This window comes from Phragmites australis, chromosome 14 (genome assembly GCF_958298935.1).
Source record: "Phragmites australis chromosome 14, lpPhrAust1.1, whole genome shotgun sequence".
In the NCBI taxonomy this organism is placed as follows: Eukaryota; Viridiplantae; Streptophyta; class Magnoliopsida; order Poales; family Poaceae; genus Phragmites; species Phragmites australis.
The window spans coordinates 4,812,131-4,828,492 of record NC_084934.1 but is presented as its reverse complement, the minus strand read 5'-3'; the positions used below and the strand labels follow the sequence as shown (position 1 = coordinate 4,828,492).

At 42.1% G+C, this 16,362-nt stretch overlaps 1 protein-coding gene across 1 annotated transcript; it reads left to right on the top strand.

Annotated features, from left to right (window-relative positions):
• The first annotated feature begins 1,462 nt into the window (after positions 1 to 1,462).
• On the top strand, positions 1,463 to 15,930 carry LOC133891714 (disease resistance protein Pik-2-like). The gene is made up of 2 exons (XM_062332452.1): positions 1,463 to 2,484; positions 14,982 to 15,930. The coding sequence occupies exons 1-2, from the start codon at positions 1,637 to 1,639 to the stop codon at positions 15,913 to 15,915; spliced, it is 1,782 nt and encodes a 593-aa protein (XP_062188436.1). The 5' UTR covers positions 1,463 to 1,636; the 3' UTR covers positions 15,916 to 15,930.
• The last annotated feature ends 432 nt before the right edge of the window (positions 15,931 to 16,362 follow it).

The following is a 16,362-nucleotide window of genomic DNA, read 5'->3' as shown; positions in this document are numbered from 1 at the left end:
CAATTGCTTCGTCATACTCGTACAACTTTCTTCAGACAGGGAATCTCTTCACCACCACGCAAAACTTCCGTTGCAGCGGTTCAACTTCCGATCCTGGACAGCGATGAGTCTATCCCCCTTGTACTTCTGCAAGGATAGGGTGATATTTCTAGGCTAATCATAAATTCTACTCAGATGGAACACCTTCTCGAAGACTCGCCCGAGAACTCGGAGCCGTTCAGAACCCCGAATAGATTATCTGAGAACCTAGAGAACTCGGTCACGTATCATCCTAATCGGGAACCCGAGTCTTATTCGATGATGTGGTTCGGACAAAATACTTATCTTTGCTGGCCAAGTACTTGACTCGTCAAATCCTCATTTCACATACTGGTGGGGGGCTTGATGATGACTACTGGATAATTACCATATCTAGGCACCCCAGTGTTTCCCGTAATTCTTAGGGTCCGGGATGGAGATCCTTGGATAAAAGGAAACCACCTGTAGGAACTCAAGATATCTCGTAAACAAAGAAGTTTATCTCTAAAAATAGGAAGAAAGATTCCAGAGAATGTACGACGTCCGCTATATATACAGAGCCTGGGAACCCTGCGAAGGACAAGTCATTAGAAGTCGCACAAGGAGAACAAGTCTCTCTACAAGCTAAAAGTAGAGCAATGAAGTCGCCGACTAGGATACATCTATCTAGACTAGCTACGCACCTACTTGTAACAAGTTCAGATCAATACAAAATAAACACGATGTATTGCTATTATCCTAATGGAGGTCCGAACGTATCTAAAATCCCTCCGTGTGTACCTTTGATTCGTCTACTGAAAGTATTTCTTATCTATTATACAAATTCATAAGATCGACGGTTCACCAATCGTCGACACAATTTGTACAATTCTCTTATAACCATGTGGGTTCACTAGTTGAATTATAAATGAGTCAACAACGTAGCTAGGTGATTGAGCAATCTGATCCTGAGTATGAAGATTGAGTTATAAACATAGCAGTGTAAGACAATTTAATAGTGAAATTTTAAATACTTGGCTCGCAACATTCTAAACTGCGTTGCACTTAATTACACTTAAGTGCATAATAGGTTGTTATACAAGGACTAAATATTCGTGTTCTTTTCGAATGACTGTGCAATGAACCATAGATATACGGACGGAAAATACTACAATAATAAATTATAACAAGTGTAGTCACGTAATTTGCACAGACCACCTTACTAGTCATGATAATATTTTTGCATAACCATTCTAGTCCATGTTCCAATTTACCAAAAAAATGATGAGCTCAACATTAGCCAGCATGCTAATCTTCTGTGTGAACATGGCATGCGAGAGACAGCATATATCCTATTCGCGGAAAGATAGCGAGAGACAGAGAGAGAAAGCATATATCCTATTAGGAAAAGAGAGAGAGAGAGAGAGAGAAAGCATATATCCTATTCCGGAAAGAGAGAGATAGAGAGAAAGTATATGTCCGATTCATCCAAACTAATATTATTCATACTGCGCTGCTAGCCACAAGGCAGCTGCTTGGAGTATTACTAAGTTTTAGACGGGAAATATCAATATAAATACTGGCAAAGATTGCCATTTGCGCGCGCGCGCGCGCACACAGGGAGAGAGGGAGGGAGAGGATGGAGGGTGCGGCCCAGATCATCTTGAGCAACACTGGGCAGCTGCTGAGTGAGGAGTACCGGCAGCTACGCGGCGTCAGTAACGAGGTTGTTGAGCTGCGAAACGATCTGGACACCATGAATGCCCTGCTCATCATGCAGTCCGAGGCCGAGGACGGCGCCGTGGACCACTTCGTCCGGGTATGGATGAAGCAGTTGCGTGAGCTCGCCTACGATGCGGAGGACTGCATCGACCAGTACATGCTCCGCATCAAGTCGAGGCCGTTCAGAACGCTCTTGGAGCGCCGCCGCCTCGCCTCTGAAATCAGCGCCCTCCGCACCCGCGCCGTCGCCATTAGCGAGCGCCACGCGCGGTACGGCGTCGACCGCGAGGCTCTGCGCCGCTCCCCTTCTTTATCTGCCCCTCCGGTACTGGCGGCGTCCGCGTCTGGGCATGCGCTCCGCCCAGACAACGACCCTGCTGCTAACCACCACCCATGCCAGCTCGTCGGCATCGAGGACCAGGCGGATAACCTGGTCGAGCGGCTGATGGCGCAGGCGGGCGGAGAGCGCGAGCGCAAGGTATTCTTTATAGTGGGGTTCGGGGGCCTCGGCAAGACTACGCTGGCCATGGAGGTGTGCCGGCGGTTGGAGACGGAGTTCCCGTGCCAGGCGATGGTGTCGGTGTCTCAGGCGTTCGACCCTTGCAGGGACCTCAAGGCGCTGCTCAAGCGCGTGCTTCAGCAGGTCGTCAAGGTCAAAACGGAGAATGAGAGAGGGGTCAAGGAAGAGGGGACCCTGAGAGAAATCGACGGCCTGGATGAGCACCAGCTGGCCGACCAGCTCAAGGAGATCATCAAGGACAAAAGGTACGTACAGCTAGTTAAAATTTCGCAGAGATGCGTATAATCATCAGGAATTGTTTGTTTGCTCACATTCTTATGTCCCGTAGATCAAGACCCAATCAAAAACCCAATAATCTTCATGCAAATCCAATGATAGCAAAAGTTGACTTATTTTAGATGATAGAAATATCACACGACAAATCAAACACGAGACTTAATTTTTTATGTAAAAAACTCTTGTGGAAAAAATCATAAATGTCAATCGGCGATCTTCACTATATGAGGATATGTGTATAAATACAGAGGTATAACTTTTGCTTTTTCTATGCGGCTTACAATATATATGTGTGTGGGGGTGGGGGTGGACAACAACGATTAATCTAATACAGATTATTTCGGAACATAGGCTGAAGACGTTCTTTGTGTGACCCAACTAAATTCAGATCACTATCTAATAAATTCTACATTTAGACGAATTCTATCTTGTAGTGAATAAAAAATCATAACTCCTTTTAATAATAAATATCATCAACATCAAAAGTCTCTACAACTTAAACTGTAATAGCAACTAAATTTGAGCTATGCTCAAGTTTAATAGCTGGAATTGGCTTTCATATCATATCAGTAGGATTATCACGAGTGCTTCTCTTGCATACTTTAATGTCACCTTAAGCAATGACATCACAATGTAATGACACCTCACATCAATCTGCTTTGGTCTTTCATGAAATATCTAATTCTTTGTAAGACAAATAGCAGTATGATTATCACAAAATATATTAATGCAAGAATTATCTCCATAAAATTTAGTGTACAAATCTCTCAACCAAATAACTTCTTTGCACGCTTCAGAAATAGCCATATATAAAGCTTCACTAGTTAAAAAAACTTTCCAATTAACACCATAACCACTAATAGTGAAAATATAACATGTAAGAGATCTCCTCTTGTTCAAATCACCAGCATAATTTGAGTTAACATAACCAACAAATTCATCTCTAGATTTTTCAAACTGTAAAAAAAATATTAGAAGCACCATACAGATATATAAAAATCTACTAAACAATTTTCTAATGTTCTTTGCCTAGATTAGCTATGTATTTATTGACAACACTTAATGCATGAGATAAATCAGGACGAGAACAAAGCATGACATACATAAGTGAATCTACTACACTTGAATATTAAACTCTAGACATATACTCAATATCATAATCTGACTCAGGACATAAAGCTGAAGATAACTTAAAATGCACAATTAATGGAGTACTCTCTTATTTTGCATCATGCATATTGATACGACAAAGGATCTTCTTAATATGGCATTGCTGACTAAAGTATAACTTACCAGCTTTCATATCTCTAATGATTTTCATGCCAAGAATTTTCTTTAATCTCAAATTCTTTACTCAACTATGATTTCAGTTTGGCTATTTCTAATTTATGTTTTGCAGCAATCAACATATCATCGACATAGAAAATCAAAGAAATAGTTGAATTATTAACAGTCTTCAAATAGACACAACTATCATAATCAAAACGCTTAAAACCATTAGAGAGCATAAAGGAGTCAAACCACTTGTACCACTATCTCGGGGATTGTTTCAAGCTATAAAGATATTTCTTCAATTTACAAACAATGTCTTCTTTTCTGAGAACAATAAAATCTTCTGGTTGGTCCATATAAATATCTTTATCTAACTCCCTATGTAAGAATAGAGTTTTAACATCTAATTACTCACGTTCATAGTCATACATAACAACAATACTAAGTAAATTACGAATAGAACTATGCTTCATAACAAGGAAGAAGACATCTAGCTTTTAACTTTATCAACCAACCTTGTTTCATACCTTGTTGGTTCACTAGGAGACATACCCTCCTTTTAAAAATTCATTTACAACAAACATGCTTATTCTCTTTTGGTAATTTAACTAAATCCTAAGTACCATTCTTTTCAAATGACTCCATCTCATCTAGCATAGAAGTCAGCCAATTATTACAATCAGAAGAAATAATAGCCTCATTACAATTAGAAGGTTCTGCATTACCTTCAACCTCTTTTGCATAACTCAAAGCATAAGCAATAATATTACACTATTTAATTAACCTCTTGAGAGGATTGATTTGCCTTCTAGGGCTATCTACTGCAATATACTATTGTGTAGGTTGCACAATAGGAGAAGGGGATGGAACTCTAGATGAATCATGATCAATAAATAAATTTTAGATAGTAGCATCTAGTGTATATTCTGCATTAATAAAATGTTCTACCTGCATGCTAAAACTCTGCTAACTCAGAATAGGAGCATTAGACAACATAGAAGATTCATTAAATACAATATTTTTGTTAATCACCACATTTTATATTGCAAGATTCCATAATTTATAACCTTTAACACCAGATTTGTAATCAAGAAAGATGAACTTACCACCTCTAGGCTCCAATTTACCATTATCAATGTGAACATAAGTAGGACAATCAAAAACTCTCAATTCTGAATAATTAGCCTGGGAATCAGACCATACCTCAATTGGAGTTTTCTTATTAATACCAATATTAGGCGAGTGATTAATAAGATAGCAAGAAGTGAAAGCAGCTTTAGCCAAAAAATATCTATGCAAACCTATATTAGATAACATGCAACAGGCCCTCAAAATGATAGTTTAGTTCATACGCTCAGCTACACTATTTTTTTTTTGTAAAATATGAGGAATAGTGTAGTGTCTCACAATGTCTTTAGACTTATAATATGAATCAAATTCATGAGAACATAATTACATCCCATTATTAGTGCAAAGCTTCTTTACATTCTTTTCAGTTTGTCTTTCAACCATAACATTCCACTCTTTGAATATTGAAAATGCTTCAAGAAATAAGGCTAAACTCTCCTTGAGTAATCATCAATAATAGTCAACATATAATAAGAACCACCTAGTGAAGGCCTACAATATGGTTCTCATAAATCAGAATGCACATAATCAAGAATATATTTTGTTGTATGAACTAAAGTGTTGAATTTCACTCCCTTATGCTTGCAAAGACATAATACTCACAAAATTTCAGCTTGCCGATGCTATGTCCATCAAGAAATCCTCTCTTGTTCAATTTTAACAAACCAAGTTCACTCATATACCCAAGACGTATAAGCCAAATATTTGTAGCATCATAATATTATAATGTATGTGAACTTACAACGGCATCACCTGTAATTGAAGTGCCTCGAAGATGATATAAATTAGCAGATCACAAATCACCTTTCATTATAATAAGAGAATCTTTTTTCACCTTCAAAACATCATATCCACCGGACCCACACCCTTTATTATCAAGGGAACTCAAAGAAATAAGGTTCCTAGTCATGCCTGGAACGTGTCTCACAACTGTCAAGGTTCCAACAGTGCCATCATGCATTTTTATCATAATAGATCCAATTTCATCAATTGGACGTGCAATGTCATCACCCAGCCTAATAGAATCAGCACCTTGAACAGAATTATAAGTGGTGAATCAATCTCTATGGATGCATATATGAAAAGACACAGCAGAGTCAATAATGCACGATCAAATTTGCTATAGTAAAAAGAGAGTGACAAGTAAAAGTAAACAGAGGGAGTGGCTCCAACAGTCTGGAGGCAACAGGGGACATCATCAGGCCGTGTGGAGGTGGACATCCTCCCCACACACGGACTACGACGCTCTCATTGTAGACCACCGGCAACTCAGATATGTACCATTTGTACTGCAGGGATTTAGGAGACACCACAAATCTGGCCAGGCCGTGGGGAAGTGGAGCACCTTCCCACGAGCATGACGCTTTCGCTGCACAGAATCTAGCATGAGCCACAAAGCACACCAGTCAGCCCTACTAGACTATATGAAGGTTGAGTATCTCCCAATGCACTAGGGGTGGAGCTTTTGCTGCATAGTCTCTAACAGGACCCCATGAGCCTAGAAAGGAGCCATGTACCATCAACCAAGGTCACACCTCTCTAGGTCGGATCAAGCTAGCAAAGGCTGATCTGCCCACAAGCGGGAAAGGAGACCCAAACTGAGAAATAGGTTTAACTACGAGAGGGGGACCATGGATGGCATTGCCCTTGGAGCAAAGCATTAGCATCCCAAAGGTGATAGTGGGTGTCAAACCCTCCCTGGATGTCGCCGACCACACAAGGCCGAAGGCAACCAGGGGGGACATGGTGTGTAGCAGCGAGGTGATGTGCAACTACCCTCGTGATGGTGCACGTCGATCCACCACAAATCTTGTCAAACTTTGACCATCGCCACAAAGATCTAGGTTGTGCTAGAGTAGATCATTCATCACCGCATCTGCCATCACACCGGGTGCGGCCATCTTCCCCGACCATAACCAGATTGGGATGGGAAAGTAAGGGAGTGAGGGAAGGGGATGAGTGGGGAAGTAGAGACACGATGGACAGCTTTGGATCCGCTGCTGGCCAATGACGACAACGACGGTCTGCTATGGTCAATAGCACGAGGTGGTTAGGTGGAGGTTTGGTTGCCCCTCGCATCACCGCTGGAAGGGACACGGAGGGGGTTCTCAAGTCAAGTACACTAAAAAATAATAATAGAAGTTGAATTTGATCAAAGAAATAATGCAAAACCTTATAAATAGTAGATATACTTTTACTATCACAAACTAGACAATCAAAGGGGATGAATTATTATGGAAACCAAAAAAAAAATATTCATGATTAAAAATTCATCCTACATAAATTCACCATGTTTTTAAACTTATAAAGGCCTTCTTCTAGATAGCTTATGGCCTAGATTATGAACCTAGGAAGCCATGAGCTGTCTAGAAGGCATAGCTTATGGTCCCAGGAAGCCATAAGCCCATCTCTATTTCTGTTGTGAGGAACGGTGATGTCTTAAGGGGGGAAGTAAATTAGGACACTTAAAAACTAATGTCTTCAAAAACTTCACAAGATAAACCTATCTTAATTTCTATCTAAATATACTCTAGATTTATCTAGTGTGTTTACTCTATCGCTCAAGAGGATTGCAACGTACTCTAGCAAGGTGATTTACAAATAAGTAAATGCGAAAACATAAATAAGGTACAGAGACAAACTCGACACAAGGGATTTTTATCCTGTGGTATCGGTGGCACACAAGCCACCCCTAGTCCATGTTGGAGCTCCACAAAGAATATGCTCTTGGTCGCCAAATCTCTTCCGGTCATGGCTCTTGAGCTACCAAGTCACCAAGACAAGGCCTCAAACATGATGAGCCACCAAGCCACCAATTTGAGGTCTCACCACTAATCTCTCTTCTGGTCACTTGTACGCCATCTTCACTTCTGAGCTTTAGTCATAAAAACAAGAGCCTCCATGTCCCAGCACAATCTTCTTGCTGCCGCTCCACACCAAGTCTAAGAGTCAACAAGTTACTGGTGAATCATCAAGACTACAAGGCGCCAGCGTACCTCTCGGTACATGGTTGGATCACTCTTTGATCTACTCTCTAGGTTGCAGCACCTAGTAACACTTCTCTCTAGGTCTATAAGCACTAATCATTATCTAATGGTGTGCTTAAGTGCCTTGAATGAACACTTTAAACAGTTTGGTGGCTTGGATGTTTTCTCAAGTGTACATGGGATTCTCTGGACTCCAACACCTTCAAATGGCCAAGTGGGTGGGTATTTATAGCCTCAAACTCGCCAACTAGACGTTGCTCCAATGGCTCAACTTTCTTGTGAACACCGGATGATCCGGTGATAAGAGTAGTATAAGCACCGGACCATCCGATGTGTACAACCTCCGAAACTAGCCGTTAGAACCTACTCAGAACCACTTCTGAACATTGGATTATCAGGTATATACTTCATCTCCATCACCGGACTATCCGATGTGTATACTTGAGCCTGATCAAGCCAACTTCTTCACTGTTCAACTATCCGGTGTATTGATCTTCTGATCACCAGACCTTCCAGTATGTATAGCTTCATCTTCTTTGAGTTCTGGAAAACACTCCGGTGTGTACTGTCTTACCGAACCTTCCGGTGTATTGATCTTCAGTCTTCGACAAATGCAAAGCTTCTGTTAAATGCTTTGGTGTGTAGAACACATAGATCATCAGACTATCCGATGAAATCATTTTTTCTTTCCTCCTCTGAGTGAAAACATTCTGGTGTGTGTAAATTCCTAAGCACCAGACCTTCCAGTGAGACCAAACTGATTGTACCTCAGTTTTTCACCCTTCTGAAAAAAATGCTTCGGTGTGTGTACCTTTGGTATCACCGGACTATCTGGTGTAGTCATTTTCCATGGGACTTCTCCAATTCAATCAAATTTTATCCCAGCTTTGATGATTTTTTCATGTATTGCATCCATGATACCTACTAACATATATTCTTGACAAACATATTAGTCCTATTGACTGTGTTGTCATTAATCACCAAAATCACAAATATGGTCTAATAGGGATATTTTTGCTACACCCGTTTGTAGCAAAAGGCTTCAAAAATGAGGCTTCCCAAGCTTTATATCATTCCCACCTCACCTCCTGACCAAAATATCGATAGGACATTGTCACATTTACAAAACAATTGCCACTGGTATATAAACCAGAAAAAAAACCTCCCACCCCTTCCCCTCCCCCTCCCCTATCCGCCCGGTCTCACGTCATCCCACCCTTCCCCGCTCTAGCACTCCTATCCCCGTCCCCAGCCCAACCTGCCCCTCCCCTCCCCATGCCACCCAGCCCCGCGCTGGCCCAGTGACTTGTGGTGGCCTCGTGGCTTCACGAGCAGGTGAGGCACCATGATTCTATGGCCAGATCTGGATAGTTAAGCTTAAGTTGGCTTATGCATAAGCCTAAACTATCTAGAAGGGGGCCTAAAACACTTTGAAAGAAAGCTCTATTGACTTTTAATATTGGCAACAGAAAGTGGATAAAATTTGAAAACTAATGCAACAAGAATAACGTCAATCATATATTTGGATCTAAAGATATGACTCCCAAAAGAAAAACCATTTCAAATGGTGGAAAAATAATTAATCTCTGCAAACCTGGAGATTATCAACACATCATGTTGAAAAGCTTCATCCTTATTGTCCGAAAGTGTTCACAAGATTCCTAACAAAGCACAAAAAAGTCTTTACAAAAATCCCTATTTTTCTCTCCAAAATCTCTCTCTCGAATTGGGTTGTCAACTTCCTTGGATACCTTAAGGAGTCCAAACTCTCATTTTATATCCAGCCGGCCAGCCACCCCGCAATCGACTATGCCACTCCGGCTCAAATTCAGCCTATCAGACCAACCAGCTTGGTCCGACCCCACCAACCCGACTGGGTTGCTCCTGTAGTTCCTATGACACACGCCGAAGCCACCTTCCTCTGCCGCGCCCAATCTCCTAGGCTACCGACGCCAACTAGGCCGCGTGATCATCCCTCCTGGGCTGCCTGGTTGCTTATTTGCTGATGGCCCTCAATGACGACAACCAGTCCATGTGAGCTTGTCTAATGTTGGGCCACGCCAACAAGCAACCCTTTGAATTTTTTATTTCTATATTTTTTATTTCCAAAATTTGCAAAAAAAGTGTGTCCATTTTGAATATTCGTAGAAATATACTCATATTGCCCATTCAACAAGCGATAAATACCTATCACCCCTTCAATGGGTGACAGGTCTATGTGCCTCTTGCGTTCTTATTCTCGCTACTGATGTTCTTGTTGCCACTCCCGATGTGTCTCCTATCTCTAGCATACTTCCTTCATCCTAATCTTGTACTCCCATTTAGTTTCGGCCTCTCTGGTCCAACCCCTATCGTACGGTAGCCTCACCACATTGATCCATTGCTTGAAGCGACAATGTTGTGGTTGATAAATGTGGTATTAGGAGTGTAGTTCAGAATATGAAATTGGCAAATGAAAAAGATTGGGAAAGAGTAACGCACCATGAAATCATAGTCAATTCCGGAACACATGAAGAACCACCTACCAAAGGCCTCCACATCAAAGGAAGTCGACATCTAGGCTTGGTTACAACACGAGCACAACGAACTCTCATGCTAGTGTGACGCTTTGAGGGGGTGGTTCCTCCAAGAATTCATGACACCCTGGTAACAAAAAAGTAAAAAAAATAATAAAGTAACAAAAAAGTAACGAAGCGACTATACAAAAGTAGTTTAACAACAATTAGAAGTAATGTAAGATCTCCCTAAATAAATAGAAAAGTCAAGGCCGCTATTACTCTCCTCCATCATTTATTTTTCTATTTGGATGTGACGGTTGCTTCAAGTCCTCTGTCGTGGGAAAAAAGAACTGGATGTAGAATAAGAACAAAGTAGAATAAAATGTGCACAATATATGATACTCTTTGAGGAAAACCAAATAAAAAGAGAATGGAACAATTCTTCTTATTCCATAAGAAAATAAAGGAACCCTAAAATTCTATTTGCACAAGGTATGTTACCCTATAAAATCTAAAAATAAAAAAGGTAAAGTAGTCCCTAAATGCATCCTCACTTCGGGACAATCCCCCTATGCTCTTCAAGTCTTGGTGCCCTGCGGCCCCGTGCTCTCACGTGGTCCACTGAGTACGTGAGCGGTTTTGCTAGGACAACTGTCCATGAAGGCCGACCGCTGGGAGCAAGCATATGTGTTTTCACACTCAATAAAGGTTGTAAAACATACTTCAAATATTGTAAACTTAAATAGTCAACCAAATAAACCTAATTATCAAATCCTAGGTTTAACAATTACTCTACCTTGCTCTAAAAACCTATATCTAATAACAGTTCAACTATCCCTAAATCAAATCTGCTAACCTAAACCTTTCTCTAATAACAGAACAACTAAAATCTAATGGCTAACCAATATCCAAACTAGATCTGATGGCTAACTTAAGTAGTTTGTAAAACAAATACCAAGATTGGGATCCATACCACCAACGTAGATGAAATCCGGCAGGGCTTCGCCGCTCTTCCTCTCCTCTCTTGCTTGGGCGATGGTGGGAAGCAAATGAGCACAGTGCTCGGTGGAGACCGGGTGCAGCATTTATAGCCAAAAGGTTGTTGTCCGTTGAAAGGATGACATCTTTTCTATGGGCTCCATGCCGGTGTTGTCAAGAATTTGTACATGAATGTCTTGTGTTTATGACATGGAAAATAGGGATACCTATGTAGCCTATCAGAAGTATACCAAAATAGAGACACAGAGTTTATACTGGTTTAGGCCCCTGAATTAGGTAATAGCCTTACGTTCTGTCTTGCCTTGATTATTCTTGTATCACGAAGTACAATGATGAAATATAGGGGTGTCTAGGTCTAAGAACTAGGTGAATTTGGCTGTGTCTAAGCCTTAAAATCTAGTCAACTAGGGGTTGTTTCTGTCGTGGATCTTCAATGAGTATTGGTCTTCTACGTGACTAGTCTTGGAGAGTCTCATGGCTTCATAGATCTAAAGGCGCGAGTTGCTTGTCTTCGGTTGAGGTGGTATGAGATGAGATCCTATTCGTTGTTCTCTGTTCTGGACATACCCCTCTCCCTGTCTTATATAGTCAGCGAACTCGAGCGTAACCTACTCGAACTCCTCCGAGCGTAATCTAATTGGTTTGTTGAAATCCCGAATATCTATGATTCCTTACCAATTAGAAGATACCATCCCTATTCGGCATGATTAATTTCCCTATGTTGTTATCTCCATACCTTACTCCATGACAGCTACGATTAGCTCCATATTGAGTAAGATATAGACAATCCTCATATATCCCACTTCGAGTATACAGAATATATGAAATATATAATATTAATTATATATCTCTATCAGGCACAGGTGGCTGGATGTGACCGTTGTTGCTCATTCAATGGTTACACCTCATGGCATCCAGTGTGGATGCAACCATGGCAAGTTGTCGCCCTCTGATCGCCCAATCAGAGGGTGCCATTTTCTCTGTCCCCACTGAAGGGGCGATAGGTATTTATCGCCTGTTCAATGGTGATAGAAGTAGATTTTTGTTAATTTTTAAAATGAGCACGTATATTTGAAAGTTTCATGAATAAAAACATATAAGTAAAAAAATTCCAATTCCTTGGACTCACGTAGACTTCGTGATATGACAACATATGGTGACAGAACACCACCCAACCGGGCTACAGGTCCCATGCACATTGCACGTATACAAGATCAAGTCTTCCAGTACATGCAATGCAACGCCCATACTTTGGCCTTCTTTTTTCCTTTTCCTTTATTTCATAACACACAATCCATTGCATGCTCCATGGAATACATATTCATGTCATACACCTCTGTCGGAGGGTAAACTCCTCAAGCAGGGATCCGGAGGGACCCCCTTTGAGATTCGGTCGGGGGATGATTCTGAATCTGTTTTGCGGGTGAAATAAATGGGCATAAATGCAATGTAGGTGGAATGGAATGATCGGATGTAGAAGTAGTAAATGAACAGGAGGTCTTTTAGACAGGTTCGGGCCGTACTGAGCGTAACACCCTACTCCTGTGTGTATGCTATCAGTGCTCTGAGAATGTCTCTCAGAGATGTTACTGGTTACAAGAATATTTGTCTAGTCTAGAGCCTCGGGCTCCTTGTTCTTCAGTGATCTGAGCTTTTGTGCTTGTACTGGACCTCTGTCTTCTTCCTCGGCTTGCTGTCCTTAACCTCCTTTCTCCGAGGAGCCCGCCCCGCCTTAAATACTCGTCGGGCGGTAGTGTGCCCAGAAAGGGAGGGTGCGAGTTCTAAGGTGCCATAAATGGAAAGCAACCATCATGGGCTGCTGCACGAAGTGACGGAGAGGGTTGAAAACGCACCCCCGTCCGGTCTTGTTCCTCATCATGCCGTTCTGCAACGGGCACTGCGGAGAGGGCCCACCGGGCAGCCACTAAACAGTCCGGCGTGCCCGCTCGGTCTTGTATACCTGACACAGCAGGGTGGCAGGCGGGGCACCTTGGGCTTCGCGATGTTATCCCGAAGCGCGTCGAATGTCCCACGATGGGACCCGTGCATTAGATGTCCCCACGCCTCCCTTCCAGACCGTGGTAGGGGCTGACAACGAGTATGGCAGGAGCAGTTGGAAGTGACAGGCCACGCGCCCTCTTAAATGTGGCATTGGGCCTTTCACTGGTTGACACCTCACCGCTGGACCTTTGTGAGGGCCACCGGCGAAAGACTTCTGAGGCCGTCGGGGAACCGAGTGCTCGGGGGTCACTGTTCACAGCCCTGAGCACTCTCTCCCGGATATGCCCTTTCTTGGTCCTCGGGGAACCGAGTGCTCGGGGGCCACTGTTCACAGCCCCGAGCACTCTCTCCCGAAACTGACTTCCCTTTGGTCCTCGGGGGACTCGGGTGCTCGGGGTCACTATTCACGGCCCCGAGCACCCCCTTCCCGGTACTTGGCTTTTCTGGTCGTCGAGGGACTTGAGTGCTCGAGGGTCACTGTTCACGGCCCCGAGCACTCTCTTCCTGGCACTTGGCCTTCTCGGGTCATCTGGGAGCTCGGGTACTCGGGGAGCACTGTTCATGGCCCCGAGTACCCTCTCCCGGGACTTAGTCTTCTTGTACCTCGTGGAGATGATCCCCGTGGGAGGGCGCCACATGGTAAACTGCTGATCTGGCTTTGGGACTCGGGGACCTCTGGTTCCTGTGTCACTGACAACCTCGTAATGTGATCCTCTACATCATAAACCATATATCTCGCACATACATCTCATGTTGTAATTATCTTTATGTGCACTGTTTCTTAGCCTGAACGTCCCGGGTGACCTCTAAATGCCCTGACCTTGGTTTCTCCTTAAATCTAGCTAGTCCCGCTCCTTGTCACCGACATGTTCGCCCTTAAGACATACCTACATATGAACAAAACAGGTAATCAATTTCAAGCAAGAGTTCCTCTAAATTTTACTCACATCAGTCCACGTAATACCATAGCAACTAATACACATAAAATTAATATCATTATGCTAAACCACTTTGCTTTTGTCAATTTCACCATAAACATAAAATTTTCAACACTCAAAATCTCATAAAACCATACTTACTTATACAGTACAATCACAAGTATCAGCAAACTTAAAACAACTTGCTAATTAAATGTATTCTATTCAGCAAGGGCCCGGCAGGATGTTACAGGTTTGGCTTGTTGAAGACAACGGGTTCAATCTATGGTTATTGAGAAAGATCAAAGATAGATATGATATATTCCTCAAGTCACAAACAAAGTGATGTTTTGGATATGGATATGGTTACCAAAAATGTAACGCGTTATAGGAAAAGTGAATTAAGCGATATTCCGGTTAAATGAATTCCACAATTAACCAGTATTTTGATTTCATAATTGACATAAGCCTACAGTACATATAAAGTCATGAGCATTTCTAAAGTATTGATGATCATGATAATGCTACTGATATCTAAATCAAAATTTAACATGCATGAGAATTGACGAAAGCAGGTAGGCTAAAACTAGCATCATAGCTCAATTTTATTTGTTAAATTAGTGCTCTCAATTCAACTAACCATGGTATACATACGACTAAACAGGTACCTCTTTGTGGTCGATGATGTGTGGACCATTCGAGCATGGGAGGCAATCCAATCAATGTTGCCAGGGAACAAGTGTGACAGCAGAATCATAGTGACCACTAGGATAGAGGCTGTGGCTAAAGCATGCATTTCTAGTAGTGTATCTTACGTCCATGCTATGAAACCCCTTGAGCTCGAAGATTCCAAGAAGTTGTTCCTCAGTAGAGCATTTGGCTCCGAGAGTGCATCTTGCCCCGAGGATCTCAAATCTGTAATGGACAGTATTCTCAAGAAATGTGGTGGGCTACCATTGGCCATTGTTAGCATTGCTAGCGTTCTGGCGGGCTACAGTTCATCAGAAAACAAATATAAGTGGGAAACAATTACCAAATCAATTGGTTCTCAGATGCAGAGCAACGCTACCCTTGAGGGGATGAGGCAGATACTGACGCTTAGCTACAACCACCTGCCTCATCACCTCAAGGGTTGCATGATGTACCTTAGCATCTTCCCGGAGGATTACGAGGTCGACAAATATCGGCTCTTGTGCAGATGGATCGCCGAAGGATTGGTTCTGGAGAAGCGAGGCTTGACCCTAATGGAGGTTGCAGTATCCTACTTGGATGAGCTGGTGAGTAGGAACATGATTGAGTCAAGAGTTGGTTTCAGAAACTCTTATTGGAAGGTGCATGAAATACTTCTTGAGGAGTCGTGCCGGGTGCACGACATGCTTCTTGAGGTCATGGTCTTCAAGTCGTTGGAGTCTAACTTTGTCAGCCTGCTAGGAGGGCAGTATGCAACTATGTCCTATGATAGGATTCGTCGCCTCTCCATCCAGGGGGGTGATGATAGGAGGCCCCAGGGTGCATGGAAGCACAAGAAGCAGATGTCTGGACACAGCATTAAGGGGATGGGCGTGGAGCATGTTCGATCATGTGTAACAAAATACTAACCCGGCTGTTAGTACAACGACATACCCGAATGTTTTTTCCTATCTTCATATAACTATTTGCAACTCTCCTGTGAGTTTGAAAAAAAAAAACCCAAACATTCCATTTCACAACCAGCATTATGACTTGTTAATACCCGTAGCTCGATTTCTTCAAATGGAGGTGTATTTCCAACATTAATAGCGAACTTGGTGGCTCAAGTAGTGGATTCCAAAGAGCCAGCAGCCCATAATATTTATGGAGAATACTAATATATAAGATGTATATATATATATATATATATATATATATATATATATATATATATATAACTAGTATTATTGAAAATGTAAATAGTTGATCATCTATATATTATTGTTCAATTAGGATCTTACACCGTGGACTTTGGCTTGTTTCTTTTGCTCATGTTAATAGTTCTGTAAACGAGGCAACACCTACACATAATATTA